Source organism: Rhinolophus sinicus, chromosome 5 (genome assembly GCF_057876585.1).
Source record: "Rhinolophus sinicus isolate RSI-liver-muscle chromosome 5, RSI-T2T, whole genome shotgun sequence".
Taxonomy (NCBI): domain Eukaryota; kingdom Metazoa; phylum Chordata; class Mammalia; order Chiroptera; family Rhinolophidae; genus Rhinolophus; species Rhinolophus sinicus.
The window spans coordinates 98,866,763-98,883,040 of record NC_142505.1 but is presented as its reverse complement, the minus strand read 5'-3'; the positions used below and the strand labels follow the sequence as shown (position 1 = coordinate 98,883,040).

Here is a 16,278-nt window from a genome sequence, read left to right as displayed (position 1 = left end):
GTCCATTTTTCTTTTCAATGCTGTCTCTTTTGATTCTTTTTATTTTTTAAGCTCTGATGTTAGGTACATACCTATTTAGGATTGTCATGTCTTCTTGGTGAATTGATTGTTCTATTTAATGCCCCTCTTTTTCCCTAGTTATTTTGATTGCTCCTAAATCTATTTTGTTGAATTAATATTAAAAAATAGTCTTATCTTTTAATTCATCTTATTTGACTTATACTTACTGGTTTGGGTTTATGGAAATTACAGATTTTACACTGAGTAAGCACTAACACGTTTTATAAAAATTGTTATAAAATAGGGACAATAGTGTTGTTGTTTAATGATCATTGCAGTTAATCTGGACAGAATATGACATATATAAAACATACATATATATATGTATCTATATATATGTATATATATGTATATATATATATGTATATAATATATATTTTATAAATAACATAATGTGGTCAGTTTTGATTGGAAATTATACAATTTCACAGGAGTCCATTTAATCTTCTATTTTGGGAGATAATATGCAGTGGCTAAAAACACAGCCTTTATGCCTGGATTTGAATCTTACCTCTAAGTACCAGGTATGTGACCTCGAGCTGATCACTTACCTTCTCTGTGGCTCAGGTTCGTTTGTAAATTGGGATAACCTCATACAGTTTGGAAGATTACATGAGATGATTCATATAAAATATTTGCTACCTAGTAGTACCTGACAGTAAAAGCTATCATTACTAACCACAAATACTAGATCAGAAATGTCACTTGCTTAGATACTATGTTGCATATTGGAAATACATAAGGTTCAGATGCTTTTCAAAAATAACACTTGTGAAAAGAGGATATTAAATATCTAACCATCTAAATTAGATATTAAATATGACTCAAGTGAAAAAGGAGCCTTTTATGTTTTTATCAGTAATTCCTTGCGGTGTACACTTTATGTCTTGCTGGTATAATTAATCGTTCAAAATTGTGTATTCAGTTCAATAATTACCAGTTGATCTAAGTAGGCTAACACAATGCTTGGCAGTTACCTGTCCCTACCAACCACCTTGCTGGAATGCTGTTTAATTAGGTAAGAGGGTTTGCACAGAACTTCAAGTGGGCCAAATCTAACTAAGGGTGACTTTGTATTAAAGATAGCCATAATAGTGATGAATCTAAATGACAAAAGTGACTACAGTGCATAAAAACCAACTTTATGATGCACATTAAGCCTATTATTATGCACCTATTTTAAAAAGCCATTAGTGAGTAAAACATCAAGTAGGTAACTGCCACAGAGATTTTGTTTCTACTACCATGCATCTTACTTCAGTGCTAAATTTAATTATACTGAGCAGAGATAGCTTTTTTATTGTGGTTCTGCCATCACATTGCCAAAATAGTTAATTAAATCAGAAGAGAAACAAACAGTAAACATAACGCATTTCAGTAACTTTATTGAAATGTACTATGTCCAGTACCAAAGCATAATAAGGTAGTTGGTTAGGTTGCCTCTGTCAACTCAAAATTAACAAGGATGTAATCAAAATATTGAAATATATCAGCCTTTTGGGAAAACTGAAAAGTTATCTACAAAACATGGTTTACAAAAGTATAGGATACACTGTGGTTCTTTGGTTTATTTTCTAGTGCATATTTACCCATAACATAATATCAAAATTGTGTACAGCCATCCTAGGTGGACTCAGGTTATTCACTGTACTGAGTAACTGTTTACAACACAACACTGCAGATCTCCTTATATTCACTGACTTAATAGAAAATCCTAAACTCGACCCTCAGCAACCTCACAATTATGAAAGATGCTTATTAAGACTTTCGGTTGACATATAGGTGCAATTAGTGAAAGTATAGTCTCTTTATTTTAAACACAATTCTAAATGAGAAGCAATGCCAGTTTTATAAAAACAGTCGTTAGTGAAAACTTCTGGAGTGTTAAATTGGCAAGTTTTCAGAGTGATGTTAATTTATTTTGAGTTACTTATACAATGAAAACTAAGTGTTTCGGAACTATATTGAAGCAGTAGATTTTGTATAAAAACTTTTCTTATCATGGATACAAACATCACCTGCTTTCTAGAAAATATGTTAAATATAACAATATACCAAAATTATTAGGTGGATAGTTTTGTTTTATATAAAATGCCCCCAAATTTAAATGTAATTCCCATGTAGCAATAAAGTCCACATCTCCGGATTATCTATAACTTGTATTATGGGGGTCAAGAAACCATTTTCACTGCCTAGAATAGTGACCATTGTTATGCCTTCAAAGGGCATTTGTGAAATGTTGGTTTTGAGTTAAACCTCATAATTTAAAATCAAAATTAAACGGAGTTAATTTTTACCGTTTTTCATATCACTGAAATATACTGACCTGATATAGAAAGTTGGATCAGTGTTAGAAATGAAGATTCACACTTTACCTTCCCAGACTGTCATTAACAATTCACATTTGTGCTCTTGGCTTTGTATGTCTCACGGATGAATTCAGATTTAAGCATAATTCCATTACAGTGTAATGTTAATTAGGCAGTTTCCCCAAAGCTGACAACATCAATGTTAATCAAGTTGTGACGTTTTGAGGCTTCACAGCTTTAAACCCATGACAACATTAAGGAATCCATAGCTCAGGATTGTGGAGAAAGGCTTCAGAGAAGTTTTTTGTTGCTGTAGTAATCCTATTTAAACAAATAAAAATCAAGTTACCAGAAGTCTGCCAAACAATTACTGTTAAAAATTAACTTAGTATATCTAAGATTCATAATCATGTCATTGTGTAGATTTGTTAAATGTGAACATTTAGTTTTGAATAGGAAAAAAAGTTAAATCACCACCGTGAGTTAAATTTAGGTGCCAAGAATGTATGTATCAGTGATGATCACGCATATACCTACTTTCCAGTGTTCCAATTGCGATAGCAATGATACACAACTATAGTGTTGAGATACCCTGGTGGTTTCCAGACACCAATATGAGGCCTATCTGCCATAACTTACATTTAAGTATACAACGTGCAAGATCATACTGATTTTGCTTATAAGCTAGCACTCTCAAATTAGTTCATATGGTGCACTTTTGGTCCTGTTGTCTTACTCAGGTTTGTGTAACTCTAAATGACCCAGAGCTTGAGTCTACATATTGCAAAGTGATGGGCAGTGTAGAATTACTGTTTTAGTGCTCCTTTTAAAATTTAGGTTATTACAGAAGATGCTGTTTTCTAAGCTGGTAATTTAATGAAATGGCTAATGTACATACATATCAAAGGCTGGATAATTCCTTACTCTTAGGGTGTTGTACCTTAAATGTAGTAAATGCCCTCAAATATTAGACTATATCAGTGAAGTCATTTTCCCCTTTGCTACTCCAACTTCATTTTGCTTATTTTGAAAATAATTCACATTTTAATTCTTGAATTACAGAACAAAACTAGGGCATTAGAAAATTTTCTCTATATGGAGAATAACTATGAGCCAAATTTACCAATTAAGGGACCGTTTCAAGAATTGTTGGAAGGTGGGATATTCTGTAGTAACTATGCTTCAACTGCCGTGCAGTACGCCCAGAAACAATCCATTTCAACTTCTGAACATTTGGTTTGGAACACTTGTTTGACGAATATTCAGTTAAACACTTGGATACAAGCTCTTGCCAGAAGGTCAAATCTCTGCCATTTATCTATACGTAAATTAAAAAAAAAATTACTGTTAGTTAAGTCCTATAGTATTTAACTACAATAACAGTCACAATCTTATGAACGTGTCTTTCTTCATCAAAAAAATTTGAGGAAAAGCTTAAGTTTCAAACACATGGTATCTCATTTTACTTCAGGACAGTACAAGTAGTTTAGTTTCTTTTACAGCTGTTAACAGGATTTAGGCTATAACCTCGACATACCTTGCTATGTTTCTGAAGACATCCTACTCTTTCGGTTAATTCTGCACACTTCTGTGCTTGAATCTCCAATCCAATGATAGACAATGCCAACACAGACGGCTAAAAGAGATCAATTTTAAATGTTGAATGAATATAAAGCAGGTATATAAATAGGTTTACTCTTTATATAAGATATTTACCTTTGCTTTAGAAAATATGATCCTGCAATGGCATGCCTTCAGTTGAGCTTCCAGTCTTTCAAAATTAAGGCTATTCCTCCTTTAAAAAGAAAATGAGATTTATTTTATGTAGATAATTTTACATCTAGTCAAAATACAAATTTTTAGAAAAACGGTCAATTTTAAAGTTTATACACACTTACAGAAAATAAATTATTTGAAATAAAGAATTCCCCTTTCTTCAGAGACATTAACTCCTGAAGGATACCATACATGAATTTTAAATGATTTGGGCCAAAATAATAAGTATCATCTCACAACTATCAAGTTTTCTTTTCATTTTAATACATCTATTTGTGCATCTACTGAAGTTCCTTTTTCCATAAACCTGTGTTAGATGCTTATCCACCAGGTTCTATAACTAGTCTATAAATGGAAAATGTAGTATAAATAAGAGTTGAAGTATTTTTTAATCCCAAGAATGAGCCTTCACAGACTTCAGGAAGCCACTGACAACTGCAAGTCTTCTCACTTTTGCTGGACAGTGAAGTGAAATTCAAGGAGCTGCAGCTGTCATTTTACTTATTTTATTCTCCCAGGATTTCAATTTTAAGCAACATCCAGACAATTCCATTCTGACTTCCAAATGTCTGTGTTCAAAACAAAGATCACATACCTTTCAAATGGCAAGGTCTCTTGAATGAGTGAATGATAATAGAGTTGCAGAAACTGAAAGGCAGTAGTAGCTTTGACTTTCCAACACACCTTCTCCAACACAATCTTTTCCATCCTCATCAAGTCTGAAACTGTGAACCTATACTGGCTTATTCGGATCAAGTCAGTTGCCAACGGGACTTTCCTTTCTTCTTCAACTGATTTTACAGCCAAGTAGAAGCAGCTCAGTCCAACACACCCAAGGTGCTTGGGCTGTACCTAAAAAGACAATAAGCCCATGTCTTCATCTTATTTCAATTAAAGAAACACAGGGATAATCTATAACTCAGACCCATCATTATCAAAATGTATCTGAGGAATATTTCTCAACTATGAAGGAAATAACAAGATCAACTGTAGCCTATCAGCCCAGTGCACCTTATTTGGAACCAGTTTTGGATCAATTAGACTAAATTTCCATAGAATGTTTTTAAATCACTGTAGAACTAACTATAAGCACTGTGTTCTACTTGGACCAAATAACTGGTCAAAGGCTTAAATGAGGACTGAAATACCACTTATGCACAAAATTTCTTTCCAGAACGTTGTTTCTCCAGGCTGTTTTCTTTGTAGTAACACACATAAAATAGTTTTAAAACACTGTAGCATATACCTTTTACTCTGCCTGGAAATCTTTGTCCACTACCAATCTCTTTTTTTTTAGTCATCATTTTCTAAATGTCTACAATGTGAGAAACAGTCCAAATTCTATCCACTCTTAAGTTCTACCTCAAATGAAACTTGAAGAAGCCTTTACCAGTTGTCTGTACTCTTCTCTTCTTGAAACCCCTTCAGTAATATATTTATGCCACTTTAGAGGTATAAGGTAATTATTTTTCTTATGCCTTGTACTGTATGATAGTTATTGGTGCAAACATTCTCACATAAGACTAATACGCTTACCGGACAGATGTATTTTATTCATCTGTGCAACACTGATAGCTTCAAAGGGAGTGCCTGCACATGCTGTCTAAAGAGTTGTTTAATTTGTTGAACAGATTTCTTGAACCATCCAATTCAACAAGTAACCGTACTGAGTTTCTCCTGTATATGGTGCATTGTGTTAGGTAACGAGGACTGTCAGGTTATCTCAATATCCATCAATGACCACAGGCACACAGACCAGGCAGATGTATTTTGCACAGCTAAGCTAGCTCTGAAAGCTACACTGATGAACTGCTTATCCGATACAGGGAAATAATCATATAAATGCTCCTCCTTCATTAGATACTCTCTTCTCTACTGTAGGCCAGCTGATGCTGGAAATGCCAAACATAAGCAAGACTCGAGTAAGTCCAAGGTTAAAACAATCAGAACTTTATATAAATAGAGATTAAATGTACTCTTGACCAAGTGGTTGATGGAATCAGCAAAAAAAACAAAACACATATATACATATATTCTAATTCTTAACCACAGACTAGCATTTTGCTGCTAATACATTTTCTTTTAATTGAAAAACAATAGTACATGAAAATACGGAATCTATTGAGATATTTTTAAAAACAACAGCCAACTCTCCTATCAGAAGACACTGCAATTAATTGATGTTTGACTATTTTTCAGTATCAGCAGTTACATTTCATAAATGATGCATTACTCTTGATTATAACAAAGAATATTCATCAGTGCTGTAGTGCATAGAATTCCATGTTTTGGCTACCTGCTGAAAATAAAAAAGGTCAAGTTTATGAACACCAGTCCAAAGCTAGCAATTCCATCTCCAAAACACATTGAGCAAAACTAAGGAATACGTTAATGTAGCTTTAAACATACCTTCATTTTGGACAGGAATCTGTCCAGTAAATTCACAGCTAGAGAAAATGTTTCCGTATCGAAGCCAAAGAACTGAGTTAGACTAAGAAGATCTTTTACTTCAAAGTCCCTTAGCCTTGCTGTCATTCTGAGGCCATTATCATGTGCAGATTCAATGAGTCTCAAGCCGGAGACCTTTGGCTGACATTTCCACTCCTGTTCCAACAGGGCATTCAGCTGGTGTAGCAGATTCTGAGAGTCAGTTGTTGTCAGTACCTCTATCATCTATATATAGAACAAAGTCCAGAAAGAAGTGTAAGAATAGCCCTTTCTACATTGTGTTGTGCCAAGTGCTTTATAAGTCCCCCCCCCAATGCTGCTACTGAAACTAAGTTATTGCAAAGTGCCATCTGTCACATCCACCCACCCCCCAACCAGTTGGTCACATTCAAAGTTGGGAGTTCCTAGAGGGCAGGAGCCATGTCTTTAAAGAAAAAAATGCACATCTTCAAGAAATACTTGTGAAAGTCATTCATTGTCAAGAGAGAACTGAATAGACACTGTTAGAAAGGAAACCAAAACTCTGAAATTAGATGGTAGTAGTATGTATTCTGTGACATATTAAAACAATGTAAAGTGTTCAAGTTAGTTTCTTTTTCTTAGTCCTTAGTCCCCATCTGTAAAGTGGGGGTGAGGTTATTACCTACCTCACTGACTTGTGTAGACTAAATGAGGTCACCTAGGTATAGAGTTTAGCACATACAGTAGGTGCCTAATTAATACTGGACACTAATAATAAACGTATTCCTATGTCTGTAAAATGAGGTAACAATGTCTGTCTTTTTGGCTGTGAACATTAAACAAGATGGTTCACATAGAGTTTAGCACAGTGTGTGGCACACGGTACTCAATTGTTAACTTTATTGGTGTTAGGAAAAGAAGCTTAAAGGATGTTATGGGAGCACGTGGGGGGGGCTAATCTAGCCTGCAAGATGAACCTGGAAGCTTTGTATTAATAAATTGAATTTTTATTAATCATTTCATTAATAATATTGCACATCTATGTCCCGGGCATAAGCAGCTAAGCCCTGGATACACGGAGGGTCCGCTCCGCACACCAACTAAGAGACAGGAAGGCAGGGGATCTTTAGAGTTGGGCAACGGAAGCGGGGGACAGACAAGGAGCCACTAACTTTAAGAGTCCACGTCTTTCTCCATGGGCTGATCCTTGGGACCCCGCCGGCCTGACACTAAGACACCTCGGATACAAGACAGGTCGGATATGGACCCGCCTCTCCAGGCTCGGACTAGTCTGGACTTGTCGCTTACAGCAGCGGGACAGCTAATCGAGGAAATGGGCGCGGGCCAGACCCTGCGCCCCCCAGCTGGCTCCCTACCCTCACCCCCGAGGTCAACCCCGCAGTCCCAGCTCACCTTGATCACGAATGCGGCTCCTCAGCGCTGATCACCCTCCCCGGGCCTGCTCTCACCTCAGCCCACGCTATCAGATCCGGGAGACCTCGGAGACCGAGGGGATTAGCGGGCAAAAGGGGAGAGGCCCGGGGAGGGGGAGCTGTCCTGGGTGGAGGTCTTCGCAGCGCCGCCCAGGCAACACTGCCTCCTCTGGGTCAGTTCGGAGCCGAAGGGACCGCGACTGACCTCCTGAGAGATATATTGGAGGGCGGAGCCTTCCTCAGGAGAGGAAGGGGCCATTTTCGCCGCTGATTGGTGTAGTTCTTTTGATGGATGGCCCTCGCGGACCAAAGAGAGCTGGTCCATAGTGGGAGGGAGTCCAATTCCCCGCCCCTTGAGGCCACGCCCCCTACCTCTGGGCGTCTCTCATTGGAGAATTTTCCAAAGTGTCTTCAATGGAGAGCAGAGAGAACATTTATAAATGCTGTGCTCACCAACCCTGGCTAGGCTCAGGTGTCTGCTAGCGGCCTGGTTCGCCAGAATATCGTTCCAGAATGTACTGGGAGTTTTTGTTCTGTGCGGTTGAGTAGAGCGGTTCTGCCTCCTCTTTCTAAAAGTACAGTGGCTAGTCACCAAAAAAAAAAAAAAAAAAAAGTAAAGCTGCTTTTTCATTAGATGAAGAGATGGCATATTTTCAATGGTGTAGTTTATTAAATTCCAGAGGTTTCTCTTTGTGAGCTTTGGAAATCAATTGGCCCTTGCCTTAGGCTACATGAATTTTTGCTCTTATATCGATTTTCTGAATTTGATTTTTTAGCAAATTGAAAGAGAAAAGTTAGTTTTTCAGTGGCTTAAAATGAAAGGTATGTGGTTGACTCTTAAGAGGAACACATGGGCAAATTAATTGTAGTGACTGAATCTCAGTCCACAGATCCATGTGTGAAGCAATATTATCTTTATTTACTGTAAATGAACTTAATCTCTGATTGTGAGTCTATGTCAGGTTATGGGGAAAAAACATTAGCCTGAGGCCTGCCTTCCCTCCCTCCCTCCCTCTTCTCTCTCCCAGATTGTCACAATTGAAAAGGTCTACATTAAAAGAGCCTTGGGACTGGTAAGCCAAGAGTCTGTTATCACTTTTCATGCTATGTACTTGAACTTTTCTGTTTCATGGCCTCTTCCTTTTTAGTGGTTATCTGGGCTTTGAAAAAGTGAAGATCTGAAAGATTTGCTGGCATCTCTGCTGTTTGCCCTACCATGTATTTCCCTAAGGCAGTGCCACAGAACCAGACCCTGAAATGGGGGCAGAGTTGTGGGAGGAAAGGGGAGGGTAAACTGGGGAGAAAAAATTAATACTGCAAAATAATACCTCAGGCACATAATCAAGTCAGTTTGACAAATTGTGGCCTTGCAAATGGAGAAGTGGCATTGGTCCTCCCCGAAAATAGTAATGAATATAAAATGGGCCATTTAAAACATTTGAAAAGTACTTAACAATAATCTGTGAGTTTACAGATGTACATGTTTCTCCTTTTGGCTTTTAGTAACAAAATTACAAATATATATATACATGCACTTTTCCCTAACAAGTATTGAACACATAACTTGTGCCAATGAGGAACAAAATATACTGGTTCCTGTCCTTTGGAACACCTAGTCTTGTGGACAATATAAATGTATAGACTTCGGAATAAAACTGACTTATTTTCAAATCACAGGCTACTAACTAGAAAATAAAGGTTTTCTCAAAAGTCGGAAGTAAAAGTTGCTTATTCGTAGGGCTACTGAGAGGATTAAATAATGCAAAGTACATAAAGAGGTAAGTACTGTGCCCAGTAAATACTTGCTAAATGATAACCTTTATTATTAAATTACTAATATTTCTTTTGAAATGTGTGCTTACACATGCATTTGATTGTGTTTTCTCTGTTGTCAGACTTAGATTTCTCAGACAATAATCAGAGTATTAAAATTATTTAACACTAATAGAAGTACCTAAACTACATGTATTAATTTCTACACCTTATTTATACTTGAAATTTTCACATGAGGCTTTTGTTAACATATTATTTATGTAATAAAAATATTTTCTCTCACATTAGGGCCTTGTTACTACTTTTCAGTAAAATCTGAAATTCCCTACATAAAAAAAAAAATAATTTCAATAGCATTGAAGAAACATTAATTAAATGTAAATCAAGTCAAAATGGACAGTCTTTACCTTTTGTCTTTCCGCCTCACTCCCACTATCATTTTAATTCCATAATATTAGAATACAGACTATCATTTAAATAATTGTAAAGACCTAATTAGCAAAATGTGCAAATGTAAGACTCAATTATGTACTCTTGTAAAAGAAAGAAAATGAGCCCAGCATTAACTATCTTATTTTTAAAGATGTGTGGATTTAGTAATGAATTTCTCTGGGGAATTTTTCAAATGACTGGTTTCTAGGGTATTTTTTAGGCTCAGTGATATATTCAGTTGCCATCTTCATACTTTCTTCTTCATCAACAACAGTTAAGTGCAGCAAGAGCTGGAGCTCAGAAAAATGGTCTCGAGATGGGGCAAGAATCCCAGGCAGTAACAGGAAGATTTAATCACATTCTCTACGTAGACTGCAGAAGTGCCTTTGAGCAACAAAAATGTTAACAAGCAGGGTGTCAAATGCTGCCTTACATCATAGGGAAATTCCTCATTGGTTCTGTGTCCATCCTGGAGATTGGAAGAGGATTTGTACCTCTCTGTCTGTTCAGGCTCCCAGACAGAAGTTTGGGATATGGATTTGTCCAAACACAATGAGGGCCAGGGAAGGAGGATCAAAAGGAATTCAGCTGAGTCCCCTCCCCTTTACTTCCTGATCCTTCTTGGAGTTACTGACTTACAGCCCCTGCCACCTCGCCAGCTGTTCTCTGGTGCATCTGCTCTGTCTTATTCATTTGATGAGATTTTGCCTGTCAGTGGGTTCGTGGAGTCTTTATTAGTCCCTGGGAGACCAAAGAAATTGTGTGTTGTCTGGATGGTGATGGGACGCAGGGAGAAGTTTACACAGAAAATAGATTAGTAATGTCATGTGTATCTTGCCATTCAGAGATTCTAGCTACCTCAGATAAAAGAACCCCTTCTAATTAATTGAGGTTTTACTATATTCCATGGAAAACTAAACCTTATTTGTCAAGTAACCACTGCTATATAAAGGCACTGGGAGACATTAGGGAGAGAGCTCCCACTTTCTAGCATTTAATTTAATGGCCATAGACTTTGTTGAGTGCAGGGCTCAAAACCAAGATCAGCCACCAATGGATTGTGGCCATTGAATAGATTTGATTGATTAGGGGATCAAGAAGAAGGAGGAGTGAGGAATAATATTTAAATTTCTGGTTTAAGCAAAAGATTGAATGGAGATTCTATATATGTGGTAAGATCAGGGGATATAGGAAAAAGACCAGGTTTGTGGGGAAGAATGTGAGCTAGAGATGCCTGAGGGTCTTCCAGGAAGAGATGTCCAAAATGCACCTTGAGAAACATTTGGTGCTGCAGATAGCTTTGTGCAGCAAGAACTACAGGAGGTAATTTGAATCCTGGCAGTAGATTAGTTAGGAATGAGAGAGACAGAAGAGAATACGTTACAGAAATCAAGAGAAAGTGATTCAAGGCGAGAATGAGATATCTGATGCTGCAAAGAGGATACAATGAAGTATTAACAAAAAAGAGAGAAAATGAAATCAATGAATATACAAACCACTCTTTCAAGGAGCTTGACTGTGAGGGGTAGACGCAATAAACAGAGGGCAGACATGATACTGAGATATTTTGCTTTTCAAGATGAACTAGATTTTGTGCCAATTTAAATAATGATAGGAGAGAGCCAGCAGGGAAAAAGAAGTACCTGACTATTGGAACAATCTAAGGCTTCATATGACGCTAGTCAATTTACATTCGGTCAGCTGTATTGTTATAGAAGCTTCTAGTAAAATATTCACAGACTATAATGAAAGCACACAGCACAAAGGAACAGAATTCTGTGTATTTAGCCTGCTTAAAATTCATTAAATAGATGTAAAGAAATATCACTAAATCTTTTATAAGTGTTTATGTTTTCTATATCAATTTTATATTCATAATTTCCAGTTTCAAATTAGTCAAAGGACTCTTCTTGATTTAAAACATTCTGGCTTGTCAAGTTTAAGAGCTTTATATCAGTGCTGACTTACGAGTAATAAATAAAAATATACATTTTATGTACCCCTATGCAGTTAAAATATGATGGAACAAGGCATCAATTTTCTCAAGACTTCTTAAAATACCTAGCTTTTTTTTTGGCAGTTACCCATGCATAGATGTAGCTCCAATTGAATAAAAACTTTAGGTGCATTATGGAAATTTCTACTTTTAATGGAAACATGCATGTATTTACATCATGCAACCATAAATACAGTGTGTGTGAGCATGACAATACTTGGATGTAATAAATAATACTGCCAAATAGCATCAAAGCAGTTTTTTGTTTGTTTGGTTTGTTTGTTTGTTTTTTCAAGTAAGAAATTTCCTGTTAATCCCGGTCTTCTAGGAGAACTTTTAATAACAAAAAGCAATGGTTTGGTTGAGACACTGAGGGAAAGGCTACAGTCTGGATCTCAGTTTTCTGAGTTACTGGTTCACAGCCTCAGTACTTTCACATTTTACTGTAGTCCCCACTTCTTTGCAATTTTGCTTACCTTGGTTTGTGACGCCAGGTTAACCATGAGCCGAAAATACTAAATGGAAAATTCCTGAAATAAAATTCGTAAGTTTTAAGTTGCATGCTGTTCTGAGTAGCGAGATGAAATCTCGCGAGTCCTGCTCCGTCCCGCCCCCAAGGTAAATCTTCCCTTCTTCCGGCGTCTCCACACCTGTTGGATACGCGCCACACCGGTTAGTCGTTAAGTAGCCATCTCAGTTACCAGTCTAATGCTCCATCATAACCCACGTCATTCACCTCAGTTTATTTCGTCTCGTTGGCATCGTCTCATCTCACATCATCACAAGAAGGGTGAGTACAGTACAATAAGATATTTTGAGAGCGAGAGAGACCACATTCGCTTAACTTTTATTACAGCGTATTGTTATAATTGTTATATTAGTAATTATTGTTAATTTCTTACCAAGCCTAATTTATAAATTAAACGTTATCATAGGTATATATTTATAGGAAAATAATAGCATATCTAGTCCTCAGTTCTATCTGCGATTTCAGGCATTCAGTGGGTATTTTGGAACATACCCCTTGCAGGTAAGTGGGACCTGCTGTGACTGGGAAATAACAACAGGACCACGTCAAAGTCAAAGGTTGTTGCAAGGACTAATTGAACAAATACTTGGAAAGAGCACATGTAAGGGCACAATAAATGTTGCATATTATTTTCTTTAGAAATAAGTAATCTTCTGAGCGATAAATAAATTATAAGTCCTGGCACGGTTGATATCAATGACTAAATATATTTTAACTGAGCAATGTTATCAGGATGTTTGCCCCTTATTATTTACAATAATAAGTTAGTCTTCCAGTTGTTTTGACTTTAATGTGGGAATTCATGTCCTAAGATGCCAGATATAAGACCTCGTAAACTGGGAGGCATTGGCTTAATACAAATCAACTAATAAAGAGAAACAAGTATTTCAGGTTTTTCTTTAGTGTTTGTTCTGTTAAGCATTGTCCTTAAATGGACTCTCCCTTATATATGAAAGTGTATGATGATTCCCATCAAGAGATAATGGTATTTTCTATTTTTAGTAAATTTCATAGTTTACAAAGGGCTTTTACGTATATTTTTCTCATCCAAACTTCCTAGAGTCCTTGCCAGATTTTCAGGGCAGAGATTGTATATTAGTTTGTTAGGCTGGCATAAGAAAATACCACAGACTGGGTCAACGAGAATTTATTTACAGGTGCAATATGTTTGTCTTTTTTGTGATTGGCTTATTTCACTTAGCATAATGTCTTTAAGGATCACCCATGTTGTTGCATGTGTCAGAATTTCTTTCCTTTTTTAAGGGTGACTAATATTCCATTGTATATATATACCATATTTGTTTATCCATTTACTCATCAATAAACCCTTGATTTGCCATCTTTTGGCTGTTGTAAATAATGCTGCTGTGAACATTGGTGTACAAGTATCTCTTTGAGACCCTGCTCTCAATTCTTTTGGGTATACTGAAGTGGGATTGCTACATCAAATGGTAATTTTATTTTTAATATTTTGAGGAACCACCATACTATTTTCCAGAGTGATTGCACCATTTTACATTCCCACCAACAGTGCACAAGTGTGATTTCTCCACATCCTTGCTAATATTTGCTATTTCCCTTCTTTTTATAATAGTCATTCTAATGGGTGTGAAATGGTATTTCTGTGGGTTTGATTTGCATTTCCCTAATGACTAGTGATATTGAGCATCTTTTGATGTTCTTTTTGTTCTCTTTTCATTCAACTGATGTTTATTAGGTGTCTTCTAAGACCTAGGTTTGGGCACGCGGAAACAAAATACATGATCCTGGACCTCAAGGAGCTTTTCTTAGCAGTGTATAGTTTAGTACTTTAGAACTTTCTGTATTTAGGCTAGCTCTAACTGTGTGAACTTGGGAACATTATTAACTTCTCTGAGCATCTATTCCCTCTTCATTGTAAAAGTAAAAACACCTGTTTCACAGAGATGCTGTGTCTTTTCATGTTCTCATTGACGGTTTGTATATCTTCTTTGGAGGAATGTCTGTCAAGTCCTTCCCTCTATTCTTGAATCATTTTTTATTGTTGTTGTTGAGTTGTACATATTTCCCCGAAAATAAAACCTAGCCGCATGGTCAGCTTTAATGTATCTTTTGGAGCAAAAATTAATAAGACCCAGTCTTATTTTACTATAATATAAAACCAGTATAATATATAATATAATATAATATAATATAATATAATATAATATAATATAATATAATATAATATAATACTTGGTCATTTTGCTCCAAAAGACTCATTAGAGCTGATTTTCCGGCTAGGTCTTATTTTCGGGAAAACATGGTATTTATATATTCTGGATATTAACCCCTTATCATATATATGACTTGCAAATATTTCTCCCATTCTGTGGGTTGTCTTTTTACTCCTTTGATAATGTCCTTTAATGCACAGAAGTTTTTCACTTTGATGCTGCCTGATTTTCTATTTTTTCTTTTGTTGCCCATGCTTCTGGTGTCAGATCCAAGACATCATTGCCAATCCAATATCATTAAGCTTTTTCTCCATTTTCTTCTAAGAGTTTTATAGTTTTAGCCAATCCAAAATAAGCAGAAAATGTTGTCTTGCTTTTTCTCTTCAGGTTTTAATCCTTTATGGTCCTTATATCTACTATACGATGGCTAGCTAATCTGAAAAATTAGCTGGTACCATATTAATGTGTTACTCGTGCTGGTTACCTGTGATTACATAAAGAAGCAACTGAAAGCTAAGTGACTTAAAACAAAGCTATCATTTGCTTACTAACAAATCTATGCTCAGCTAGAGTTGGCTAGAGTGACCTCTGAAGGGTCACTCACTCACTCACATGTGTGGCTGTCTGGGACTTCAGCTTTGGCTGTGTTCCCAGTACTTACATGTAACCTTTTCAGTTGGCTGCTGGGCTTCCTCAGAGCATGGTGGCTGGGTTCCAAGTATGACCAATTGGAGAGAGAGAGAACAGGAAGAAGCCATATTGTCTTGTATGAACTAGTTTTAAAGTCATACCACATTTCTTCTTTTGTTCTCGATTGGTCAAGTAGCCTAGTCCAGTTTAAGGGCAGGGAAAATGGGCTCCACTTCTTGATGGAAAGCTGCAAGGTTCTGGAGGAGTAGGTAAGACCAGATACATTGATGTGGCTATTTTTGGAAAATACAATATACATACCTCCCAATGGTAACATACAAATTTTAAAATGACAACATCAAAATCTAAAGAAATGATTGTTAAAGTGGGAATTTCAGGCAATAAACCACACTCCTGACAGATGTATTTAAGCAGCTCTTTCAGTAACATTTGGTACGCAACCATATATTTCACAGTGCATGGGCCAGTTCTGAAACGGAGCAGTGAACTTTCTAAGGATTAAGTGAGCCAAGTTTTCCATGCAAAGTCTTGCAAAGTAGAATTTATTTTTGCCAACTCAATCTCAGGATTTGAAGGGAATGTTCTAATATATTCCCTTATCATCGCTGCTTAAATTTCTACAGGAATATTTCCATCCAAAATGGTCAGGATGTTATCAGTGTGAGTTTTTTGTTAAAACTCTGAAACCAGCTAATTATAAAATTGGTAAAAATTA

General features: G+C 36.4%; 1 protein-coding gene across 1 annotated transcript; it reads right to left on the bottom strand.

The window, feature by feature from the left end:
• Positions 1 to 1,425: 1,425 nt before the first annotated feature.
• CCNG1 (cyclin G1) lies at positions 1,426 to 8,180 on the bottom strand. Its single transcript, XM_019740817.3, has 7 exons — positions 7,968 to 8,180; positions 6,555 to 6,818; positions 4,741 to 4,997; positions 4,086 to 4,164; positions 3,907 to 4,005; positions 3,493 to 3,687; positions 1,426 to 2,690 (listed from the first exon to the last, which is right to left on the bottom strand). The coding sequence occupies exons 2-6, from the start codon at positions 6,816 to 6,818 to the stop codon at positions 3,496 to 3,498; spliced, it is 891 nt and encodes a 296-aa protein (XP_019596376.2). The 5' UTR covers positions 7,968 to 8,180; the 3' UTR covers positions 1,426 to 2,690; positions 3,493 to 3,495.
• Between the last annotated feature and the right edge of the window lie 8,098 nt (positions 8,181 to 16,278).